Here is an 11,953-nt window from a genome sequence, read left to right on the forward strand (position 1 = left end):
TGTCTGACATCAGTGTCTTTGGCACTACTGCTGTGATTCTGGAGGTAATGCAAGCATTTCCCAAAGTATGTCCCCCTCATTTCTGTCGAAGTTTTTGAGATACAGCATTATTTTATTATCAGCGTATGTTCTCATTGCTGAAAATTTTGTCCTAAGCCTTGTCATGAATTTATAAAACATTAGGCAATTATATTTTAAAAGATTCTGTGCTGTAGGTATACACCGGGGATCTGTACAGTATACTTACTACATTGCTTTTCTAAAAATAAATTTATTTATTTATTTATTTATTTATTTATTTATTTATTTATTGGCTGCGTTAGGTCTTCATTGCTACGTGCGGGCTTTCTCTAGTTGCGGAAAGCAGAGGCTACTCTTCGTTGTGGTGCTTGGGCTTTTCAGTACAGTGGCTTCTCTTGTGGCAGAGCATGGGCTCTAGGTGCATGGGCTTCAGTAGTTGTGGTGCACAGGCTTAGTTGCTCCATGGCATGTGGGATCTTCCCAGACCAGGAATTGAACCCATCTGTGTTCCCTGCACTAGCAGGCGGATTCTTTTTTTTTTTTTTTTTTTTTAATTTTTTAGTTATCTTTGTGTCATTTTTTAAAATTTAAGCTCTTTTTTGGAATATAATTGCTTTACAGTGCTGTGCCAATTTTTAAGGTACATCAAAATGAATCAGCTGTATTTATACACATATCCCCACCCTCCCGTGACTCCCTCCAACCCTCCCTATCCCGGCCCTCTAAGTCATCACCCATCATCGAGTTTGTCTCCTTACGTTATGCAGGAACTTCTCATGAGCTATATATTTTACATTTGGTTGTGTATATATGTCAAAGCTACTCTCTCACTTCGTCCCAGCTTCCCCATTCCTTCCCCCTCCCCCAACCCTGTGTGCTCAAGTCCATACTCTACATCTGCATCTTTATTCTTTCCCTGTCACTGGGTTCATCAGTACCATTTTTTTTTTTTTTTTTTTAGATTCCATATATATGAGTTAGCATACAGTATTTGTTTTTCTCTTTCTGGCTTACTTTGCTCTGCGTGACCGACTCTAGGTCTATCCACCTCATTACAAATAACTCAATTTCATTCTTTTTTATGGCTGAGTAATATTCCATTGTATATATGTGCCACAACTTCTTTATTCATCTGTTGATGGGCATTTAGGTTGCTTCCACGTCCTGGCTGTTGTAAGCAGTGCTGCAATGAACATTATGGTACATGTTTCTTTTGGGATTATGGTTTGCTTTGGGTATATGCCTAGTATTGGAATTGCTGGGTCATATGTTAGTTCCATTTTTAGTTTTTTAAGGAACCTCCAAACTGTTTTCCATCGTGGCTGTACCCCAACTTACATTCCCACCAGCAGTGCAGGAGAGTTCCCTTTTCTCCACACCCTCTCCAGCATTTATTGTTTTTAGTTGTTTTGATGATGGCCATTCTGATTGGTGTGAGGTGATACCTCATTGTGGCTTTGACTTGCATTTCTCTAATGAGTAGTGATGTTGAGCATCTTTTCATGTGTTTGTTGGCCATCTGCAGGTCTTCTTTGGAGAAATGTCTATTTAGGTCTTCTGCCCATTTGTGGATTGGGTTATTTGCTTTTTTGGTATTAAGCTGCATGAGCTGCTTGTATATTTTGAAGATTAATCCTTTGTCCGTTGCTTCATTGGCAAATATTTTCTCCCATTCTGAGGGTTGTCTTCTAGTCCTGTTTATGGTTTCTTTCGCTGTGCAATGGCGGGCAGATTCTTAACCACTGCACCACCAGGAAGCCCTATATTGCTTTTTTAAAAACTAATTATTATTATTATTATTATTATTATTATTATTATTATTATTACTATTTTGGCCCATGCTGCGTCACATGCAGGATCTTAGTTCCCCAATCAGGGATCAAACCTGTGCCCCCTGCACTTGAGGGCATGCAGTCTTAACCGCTGGACCACGGGCGAAGTCCCTACATTGCTTTTTAAAGAGAACTTTAAAATTTATAACTGTATCTAACACTTGGAATTATGGGGTAATCCTGATCATATCTGTGTTATCTTTTTTTTGACCCATTTCATTCTAGACTGGTGTCATTTCAGGGTAGTACAGTATTTACCAAACAATAGTTGCTGTTCAAAATAAAATAATTAAGGGAACATTCTATAAGTGAAAGACTTAGTAGAGACTCAGAAAAAAGGCTAACTCTTCTTTCTCCCTTCTGGATCTTCTTTTTTCACTTAATAAATTGTGATAACTATTCACATCAGTACCTATGACCATTTTTAAATGTCTGCCTAGTGTTCCCTTTATAAATGTGCCATGATGTGTTTTTTTTTTTTTTTTTTGGCACACGGGCTTAGTTGCTCCATGGCATGTGGGATCTTCCTGGAGCTTGGATCGAACCCGTGACCTCTGCATTGTCAGGCGGATTCTTAACCATTGCGCCACCTAGGAAGTCCGCCATGATGTGTTTTTGCCAGGCTTCTGTTTGTGGTATTAGGTTGCTTCTTATCTTCGCTATAACAAAAAGTACCACAGTAAATAAATACCCTGGTACTTCTTTTCCCACATGCGTAAAATCTGTGGAACAAAGGATAAATGCATTTTAAAACTTGCTAGCTATTGCCTACTTGCCCTCTGAAGAGGTGTTATCAATTTCTATTGCATTCAGAAGGATTAGAGAGTGCCTGTTTCCCTGCACTCTCCAAAATGATACACTGTCAAACTTTTTTATCCTGGCTCCTTGGTGAAGATAATCAGTAAGTCATTGTCAAGTGGAGATTGCATTGCTTTTATAGGGCAGTTCTTTTAAGTATCCTCAGTGGTAGCAAGTTTCTGTCTCTTGAAAGTGAATTTGAGTTTCAGAAAAAGTCAAGTCTAATGCATAAGATATACATTAAGTTAGCTTTTACTCTAGGTTTTTGTGGTTTTACTTGCTTGTTTTGAGAGGAAGGCTTACTGAAAAACAAGATCTAACTTTAAGATAAAACAAATATTCTTTCTACTCAATACTCTGTAATGGCTTACATGGGAAAAGAATCAAAAAAAGAGTGGATATATGTATAACTGATTCACTTTGCTGTACAGCGGAAACTCCCACAACATTGTAAATCAACTGTACTCCAAAAAAATTAATTTAAAAAACTAATATTCTTATGTGGCTCTTGAAAATTTTTAGAAGTTAGTTTCAAAAGAAGAGTTCCAAAAATGTCTAAAGTAATGGCACCATCCGTTGGCATGAGAATGCAGCTTCCCAAGAGGAATTATTTGACCTGAACAACAATCATTTGGATGTGTATGATCTGGCATATTTGTTTAAAAAAATCACCCACTGTGAAGGCTTTAGCCCAAATGGGTTTTTTTCATGGGATGGCACATTAATAACATAAATAACTTAAGTTTTCTTGGACTGAATTTTCTATATGTTATTACCTACCTTTTTTGTTTTCTCCTTTATACAAGGAGTAGATACTCTAGAAGAAGAAATCATCTTTACCATTAATTGAACAAATCTTATTAGGATGATTTTAATGGAAATCTATAATCTTTCTACCACATACCAGATCAAATGGTTTATATTTTCCATTTCCCTTTCTAAATCTAATCTATATGTAGCGATATAGATTAAAACAACTATCTACAATTAAGCATATTAGCTAGCCAATTTTATATAAATTTTTAAAAATTTTTAAATATTTAACTTCAGAAAAAGTTGTATGTTTTAAATAGCAGATAAATTTCCATATTTATATTTTCCTAAGACTCTTGTCAAATTTAGTGTCTTTTACTTTAACACAAACTGATTTGAGAGGAGCAGACTTGACAATGTGTTATAAATCAGATATCTGAAAATACACGTTATAGGAGTCAGGCTTTATTAAAATGTTCACTGAAGCAATTGTCCTCTAGAGTTTTTCAAAATAAAACTGTCTTAAATAAACCATCTTGTTTTTATTTTCTATGACAAATCAATCATTACCACATCAGTTTACCATGAGCGGCTTTTTAGAAGCTTTCGGGGGTAGCAGTATTTAAGAAGGGGTGTTCCTCAAACATTTACTGTGTCTACATGTTCTTTTCTGCAGAGAAATGGTCAATGCATGGTTTGCTGAGAGAGTTCACACCATCCCTGTGTGCAAGGAAGGCGTCAGAGGCCACACGGAAGCTTGTTCTTGCCCCTCACAGCAGAGTCCCCATGCAGAGAGCAGCGTCCCTGGAACACCAACCAGGAAAATCTCCGCCTCCGAATTTGATCTGCCTCTTAGACCCATTGTCGTCAAGGATTCTGAGGGAACTGTGAGCTTCCTCTCTGACTCAGAAAAGAAGGAACAGATGCCTCTAACCCCCCCAAGGTTTGATAATGATGAAGGGGACCAGTGCTCAAGACTCTTGGAATTAGTGAAAGATATTTCTAGTCACTTGGATGTCACAGCCTTATGTCACAAAATTTTCTTGCACATCCATGGACTCATCTCCGCTGACCGCTATTCCCTGTTCCTTGTCTGTGAGGACAGCTCCAACGACAAGTTTCTTATCAGCCGCCTCTTTGATGTTGCAGAAGGTTCAACACTGGAAGAAGCTTCAAATAACTGTATCTGCTTAGAGTGGAACAAAGGCATCGTGGGACATGTGGCTGCTCTTGGTGAGCCCTTGAACATCAAAGATGCATATGAGGTAAATAAGAAACAGAGGCGGGGTGGGAGGTGGAGCGTGGGTGGGGCCTTGGACAACTACTGTGAATTGTGGGGATATTTGAAACTGAGATGTAAAAATGTGCATACTTGTTAAAAATGGGACTGTATGGTAAGGACCTCCCCATCTTTTAAATGCCAGAGTTTCTTCACTGGGGGCTGAATCAAGCATAGAGGCCTGAGGGAAATATTGTCTTGTTTTCCTGCTTAATGATAATTTAACATAGCTCATCTCACAGTTGTATTCTTTCATCTTTTTACCTGATCACTATACATATCCCCTATCTGTGTTATCTCCACGTGAACTTCTGGGGACTTTACTAAGATTCTAAAATGATAGGTCCAAAAAGTGTCAGAAAACCAAACCCATAGTCTTTTTAAATTCATTCACTCAATACATCATATTCATTCATTTGAAGTCCCTTTGACACCAAAGTCTGAGTTTCCTTCTTCCCACTCTTTCGTTTCATTAAAAAAATAAATGTGTGGATAGCTCTAGAAAATGGACATTTTTGCCCTACAATATTTCAGTGGAAAGATTTGATATTTCTTCCACTTTTGCTTCCATTATGAACAGATCTTTATTATGGACTTAAAGTTGACACTGTATGATTTTTCAAATTTCCCATTTAAAATGATTCTTTTATTAATTGAATTAGAGGTTTTAAACAAATCATCTTAATTGAATGACACTTACAATGTTTATGAATTATGTTCTGGCATCATGCTAGAACAATTATGCTAGTTACTTATCATGTGGTACACTTTGAAGATTCCATAATAATACCAGCTTGAGGCTCCTCTGTGTCATTTGAGGGGTCATAGATGTTTTATTCATTCCTGTACTCCTGATGCCTAATACAGTGCCTGGAACATAGATAAGTGTTAATAAATATTGATTGGGAGAAAATTATAGTAGATGAGATAAATAAGTAGACTAGATAGCAGGTCATAATTGATCCAGGGAAAATGTGTTAGGTTCAGGGAAGCAGGAGATCACATACAATTGGGGAGATGGAGAGAGGTTTCTTTGAGGAAGCAATGATTGATATGGACCCTGGAAGATGGATAAGATTTCAGTAGATTGAGTCGTGTGCATATTGAGATCCAGTTGCAAAAAGAAGTTTGAGGAAGAAACCGGAAGTTGGACCATGGGGTGCTTGTAAGGAAATGTGTGGGTGATAGTATAGACGTTGAGGAGCTACTGGAGATTACTGGGGTCTTAAATGCCAAGCTGAGGAGTATTTATTTGATTCAGAGCCATGAGGACTAATTAAAGATGGTTTGAAAGGGGGACTGGCATGATTCAGACTGTGCTTTAGAAAGATGAATATTATGGTGGCCATAAAATGAATTAGAGGGAAAAATACTGGAAACTGGGAGGACAGGTTAAATAGTCTGAGGGAGTAAGCACCTGAACCAGAGCACTGGCCTTTGAGACCAAAAGGAGGGACTGGATTAAAGATGAAGAAGCTGAATCTGCTAGACTTGGCAGCTAACAGGAGGTGGAAGTGAGGAGAAAAGAGGAGTTGGAGAAGACTCAGGTTTTGAAGTTGGGTGAATAAGTAATAGTAACTGGTGAGAAATCCTGAGGGCAGGTATCTGGGGGAAGATGTGATAGTTCAGATTGGCTAAATCCTGAGATAGCTTTCAGAATCCACTCTATACCAGCAGTGTTTTCAATTTTGATTCTTCACAGAGCTATCTCCATGACCTCTTTGAGCTCTGTAAGTAATGTCACAGCATAGCAGACTCCAAGAGGGGTATTAAGGACACAGCTGAAGGATGGCTGCCAAATTTGCAGAATTCCCGTCCTGTCTTAGGTGACAGCTGGGTTTCCGCTTTTCAATGGCACTATAGTCCCAAGTACAGTAGGACCATAAATATGCTACAGCTTTGCTGAGAAAGCCTTCATCTGTTTGCATGGTCCTAAATTTCTCCAGCCCTGAGAATTTCTTCACTTATATGCACGTTATTTAATCTGTTTACCATCTTTAGAGTTTTGATGGTGTAATCTTTGTTTTGCAGTTAGTAATGATTTAATTCTTGTACTGCCATCTAAAATAGGCTCAGTGTCCTTGATTTGCAGTGACCCCAGACTGAAGCCTCTTAGTCTGTGGATTTCTCATGTTGCTGCTTCACCCTTGACACCCTTGATCTGTGTTTATAGAGGCCTTGCAGAAGTTATTCCCATCCCAGGAATTTCATTAGAAGTTGTGGGATTGATCTGGGCCATAATTTACATTGGTATTAACAGTGGAAATCAGTTGGCTAGTGGGTAATTCATCACTTAGCCCACTCATAATTTGAATAGTCAAAATACTGTCTCATAGCCTTTTATGAAAATCGTCAGAATATGAAAGTACGTTCTATGTTTTCTGAGTCCTACTTCTTTAAATACGTGTCTGTGAAAATGACACATTTCTTCAGCTTATGAGACCACAGAACACTTAAAAATTAATAATGTAGCAGTAGAAATCCAAGAAGTGGCCGTGAAACAAAGTAGTGCTCAGATTGAAGCTAAGAGTAAAAAAATAGTCTGCTAGATAGATTAATTGTAAGAAATGGTCAACTTTTGATTCGCTTTTTAAAACTTTGTAACAGAATGATATAAATGTAGGGATTCAACTATTATATTATTAATAAAATAACACATTCATATGTTTAAAATAGAAGACAAGGTCCACAGTTTAGACCAGTGAGTTTCAATTAGACCACATATACCAATGGTGTTCAGTCACACATCATCTCCTCCTTCATCAGCCCCATCATTCGTGCAAATTTCTTGAATGTGGCACAGTATTTATTAATAATAAGATATTAACACATAATAATCAGAACAACTATATAAATGTGTTGGCATTATCCTCATATGTGAAAACTAGATATCATCCAATATCTAGATTGAATTGTGTATTAGTCAGTGTTCTTCAGAGAAACAGAACCAGTAGGATATCCAGAGATAAATAAGTGATTTATTGTAGGGATTAGCTCACTTGGATATGGAGGCCTAGAAGTTCCACAATCTGCCCACCATCTGCACAATCTGGAGAACCAGATAAATTGATGGTATAATCAACTGAAGGCCTAAGAATCAGGGAGGGGTCAATTGTGTAACTCTGGTTTGAGTCCAAAAGCTTTAGTTCCAAGAGCTCTGATGGACAGCAGGAGGGCAAGAGAAGATGGATGTCTTAGCTCCGAAAGCAAATTCGTCCTCCCTCTCCCTTTTTGTTCTGTTCAGGTACTCAAGGGATTGGGTGATGCCCACTGCGTTGATGAAGATCTTCTTTACTCATTCTCCTGATTCAAATGCTCATCTCTTCTGGAGACGTCCTCATAGACACACCTAGAAATTACATTTTATCAGCCACTTGGGTATCCCTTCGCCTAGTCAAGGTGACACAGAAAATTAACCATCACAAATTGCTTTGAACCCCTGGTTCCATGACCTGTGGAAGCCATAAGCCTCCCCAAGATTTCCTATGTCAAAGGATTTACATTGTCTAAACAACCTTTTTTCCTAAGTCAACTGGAATGCAAAACTTGTACTCTTCTCTTGTTTCCTGGAGACAGCCTCTCCATGGATACCATGATTTCTAGGGAGGAAACTTGGAAGGTCTTAGGGAAGGGTCACATTGCCACTCATGTGGCCTTCACCCACCCCTACTTTATTCCTCCCTTTTCAGTCCTTCTCCAGATAAACAAATCTTCACCAGCTCTCATCCTACAGGTCTCACTTGCTACTCAAGTGAATTTCTGATGAATGAAATTATTTCTAAAATGAATTTTCAGAGGAAAGAAAGAACAACAGCAACTGTTTTAATTTTGATAAGTCTTTAATTTATCAAAATTATTAATTGTGATAAATTTGATAAATTTGTCATGGCATAATTGTACTCCAGGAAACACAGTTCGGGAACTGCTCTATCTTTGTTCAATGTTCTAATAATCTTTAGGTATTCCACTTTGCGGAAGAAAACCGACATATAATTTGGCAAGTCTACTGTGTTATTTCCGTTTTCGTTTTCTTTTATCTTTTATTTTTATATTATTTCAAGCTTACAGAAAGGTTGCAAGACCAGCATCACAAACTTGTGTATACCCTTTACGCAGATTCTCCAATTGTTTATATTTTGTGCCATTGCTTTATTATTTTCTTTTTCTATATATAATGCATGTAAGTAATATATGCATATTATTTTTTTCTGAACCATTTGGAGACTTTTTTATGAGTATATATTTTCTAACAAGAATATTCTCTTACACAATTGTGATACATTAATCAAAATCTGGAAATTTTATGATACAGTACTCTTATCTGACATTCTATAGTCAAATTTGGTCAGTTGTTCCATGATGTCCTTTAGAGTTGTTTTTTCCCTCTGATCAAGGCTCTAATTCAGGACTGCATGTTGCATATACTTGTTCTATCTCTTTAGTCTCCATTAAATCTGGAATAGTTTCTCAGTGTTTATCTTTCTTAACATGTATTTTGGAAGAATACAGGGCAGTTATCTTGTAGAATGTTTTCCTTGAATAGATACAAGTTAGGCACTTTTGGCAGGAATACCACAGATGTTGACCTTGAGACCTTGTTTGGTTTTACAAACAACAGTCAGTTCTTCACTTCTCCTGCACCCGCTTTGAGCTACATTCCAGCTCAATTCAGACACTAGCTACCTGGAGTTAGTGCAGACCCCACAGGTTAAGGACTCAGTGCCACAGTATTGTCCCCGCTTCAGATGCCAGCCATAAATAGGATCCCCACATCCATGTCTGGCTAGCTACAGATTCAGGAGCTCCCTGCTCAGATTTAATGATTTCTTAAAATGACTCAGAACTCAGGAAAGCACTATAATTAACACTACAGTTTTATTATAAAGGATACAATTCAGAAATAGCCAAACAGAAGAGATGCATAGGGCAAGGAACGAGGTGGGGGACACAAAACTTCCATGCTCTCTCGAGTGGGAGGAGGGGCAGTGCATCACCATCCCAGCACACAGATGCCGTCATAACCCAAATCTCTGACAAACGGGGCAAGAATATACAATGGATAAAAGACAGTCTCTTCAGTAAATGGCGCTGGGAAAACTGAACAGCCACATGTAAAAGAATGAAATTAGAACATTCTCTAACACCATACACAAAAATAAACTCAAAATGGATTAAAGACCTAAATGTAAGACCAGACACTATAAAACTCCTAGAGGAAAACAGAAAACACTATAAAACTCCTTAACATAAATCCTAGCAATATCTTTCTGGATTCATTTCCTTATTCTTTATATATGTGTGCATGTGCTCAAGCCATGTTCCAAGCTCTTTACTCCTCTCTGTAGAATCTCTTATCTTTCTCTTCAAGCTGAAGAGCTTTCATTAACTCTTCTTTAGTACCTGTGTGGTGGTGACCAATTCTCTGATTTCGTTTATCTGAAAATGCCTTTATTTTGACTGTAATCCTAAAAGATATTTTCACTGCCTGGACAATTCTTAGTTAATAGTAGTTTCCTTTCAACACTTAAAATGTTCTCCCACGTTTTTCTGGTTTTAATTTTTCTTATGAGAAGTCAGCCAGCCTTCATTTTTCACCTTATGAGTTTCACAATATATGTCATTTTCACACTATGTGTGTATGTTTAAGGTTTTCACTAATGTTGGGAAATTTTTGGTCATGTGTTTAAATATTTTTTCTGCCCCATTCACTTCTCTTTGAACTCCAATTGTATATATGTTAGACCATTTGATGTTGGACTCAGAGAACACTGAGGCTCTGTTAACTTTTTTATAGATTTTTTTTTTGTCCTCTCAGTCCTTTTGACTAGATATTTTCTGTTGATCTATCTTCAAGTTCACTGACCCTTCTGTTGTTTCCAGTCTGTTGTTAAATCCATCAATGAACTTTTGTTATTTTTCAGTTCTAGAATTTCCATTTGGCTTTTTTAAAATACTTCTTTCTTTCTACAGAGATGTCCATCTGTTCATTATTACCATATTTTCTATTCAGTCCTTAAACACACTTATAATAGCTGCTTTAAAGTCCCTGTTTGTTAATTCCAACCTCTGAATTATCTTGAGGTCATTTTCTATTGACTGCTTTTTTTCACAAGTCAGTTTATGTTACCACTTCACCTATTTTTGTCCTCCTGCCATTTGATCTATTTTTATACTAGAGAAACATAATATAGTTTCATTTATTTGTGTAAAGTCCGTTTTCATCCACGTTTATCTGCATCATTTTGCTATGCAAGCCTGTTTGCACCAAGGAACTTGCATGAGATCAAAATCTTTATTATCTTGGAATTTTATCTGTGCTGGAAAAGGCCGCTGAGCATAAGGAGGCAAACCATACTCTTTCTATGCAAGGGAAAGATCTCAAAATGTCTTTAAAAACTATCTAGATATGGACATATTGAGTGGATGCCTAGACATGGTTATGATTTCTATTTGAATGGCAGTCTCACTAAGTGCAGAAGTTAGTGGTTTTAAAGATTGAGTCAGTGATATCCAAAATACTTCATTTCTAAAATACAGTTCTTGGATCACTGTACTCAATCATAATAGTCAATACAGCTCTGTAGAAAACAGTTCAAAGCTTCCAGATCTAAGAAAAGAAATTTATAGGTAATGAGCATCTACTGCGTGCCAAATACCAATTCGGTGCTTTACACCTGTTCAGCCTGGTTCCTTCTAGGTGGGGAAGTGGGAGACTTGGGCTACAGCCTGTGGTCTTGGAAACTGATGATGGGACATAGGCAGAGCCACGAAGCAAAGAAAATGATGAAGTCTGAGTTCCAAATGACAAGTCCTCCAGAGTAAGGAATAGCTCCAAAACTTCAGGTCTGTGAGGGGAGAAGAGTGTGGAAAGAGGAGGACTGGATCCAGAATGAAGGTTGTATAACTGCTGATCCCCAGTAAGTCCCAGAGGATAACCGTGAAGGAACACTGAGTAGGGAGAAAGAATCCTTCCTAGAGTATCTTTAGCTCAATTTGTGGGCAGGGAGGGGATCCGGCATCAAGTTAGTACATTACACATGCATTATCTCAGTCCTCACAACAACCCAATGAGAGTTACTATCCCCATTTTATACCTGTAAACAGTGAGATTCAGGAAGGTTAAGTAATTTGCCCAACTTGAAACATCCAGAATACATCCCCAGACCCGACTCCAAAGCCCATATTCTTTCTACTGTATCTCATTGCTTCTCAGAGACTGGGGAACAAAGAAGGGTTCCCCTGTTTCCCTGTGCAGACTCAGCCAAGGAGA

The 11,953-nt window shown here is 37.8% G+C and overlaps 1 protein-coding gene across 1 annotated transcript; it reads left to right on the forward strand.

Annotated features, from left to right (window-relative positions):
• The first annotated feature begins 4,084 nt into the window (after positions 1-4,084).
• LOC130834484 (cGMP-specific 3',5'-cyclic phosphodiesterase-like) lies at positions 4,085-7,990 on the forward strand. Its single transcript, XM_057704628.1, has 2 exons — positions 4,085-4,669; positions 7,928-7,990. Exons 1-2 carry the CDS (start codon positions 4,085-4,087, stop codon positions 7,988-7,990), a joined length of 648 nt encoding a protein of 215 aa, XP_057560611.1.
• Positions 7,991-11,953: the final 3,963 nt, after the last annotated feature.

Source organism: Hippopotamus amphibius, chromosome 13, assembly GCF_030028045.1.
Source record: "Hippopotamus amphibius kiboko isolate mHipAmp2 chromosome 13, mHipAmp2.hap2, whole genome shotgun sequence".
Lineage (NCBI taxonomy): Eukaryota > Metazoa > Chordata > Mammalia > Artiodactyla > Hippopotamidae > Hippopotamus > Hippopotamus amphibius.

Coding starts and splice junctions, on each gene's coding strand:
- LOC130834484 (XM_057704628.1), top strand. CDS start 4,085: ATGGTCAATGCATGGTTTGCTGAGAGAGTTCACACCATCCCTGTGTGC. Junction 4,670..7,927: donor ACATCAAAGATGCATATGAG/GTAAATAAGAAA, acceptor TGTTCTGTTCAG/GTACTCAAGGGATTGGGTGA.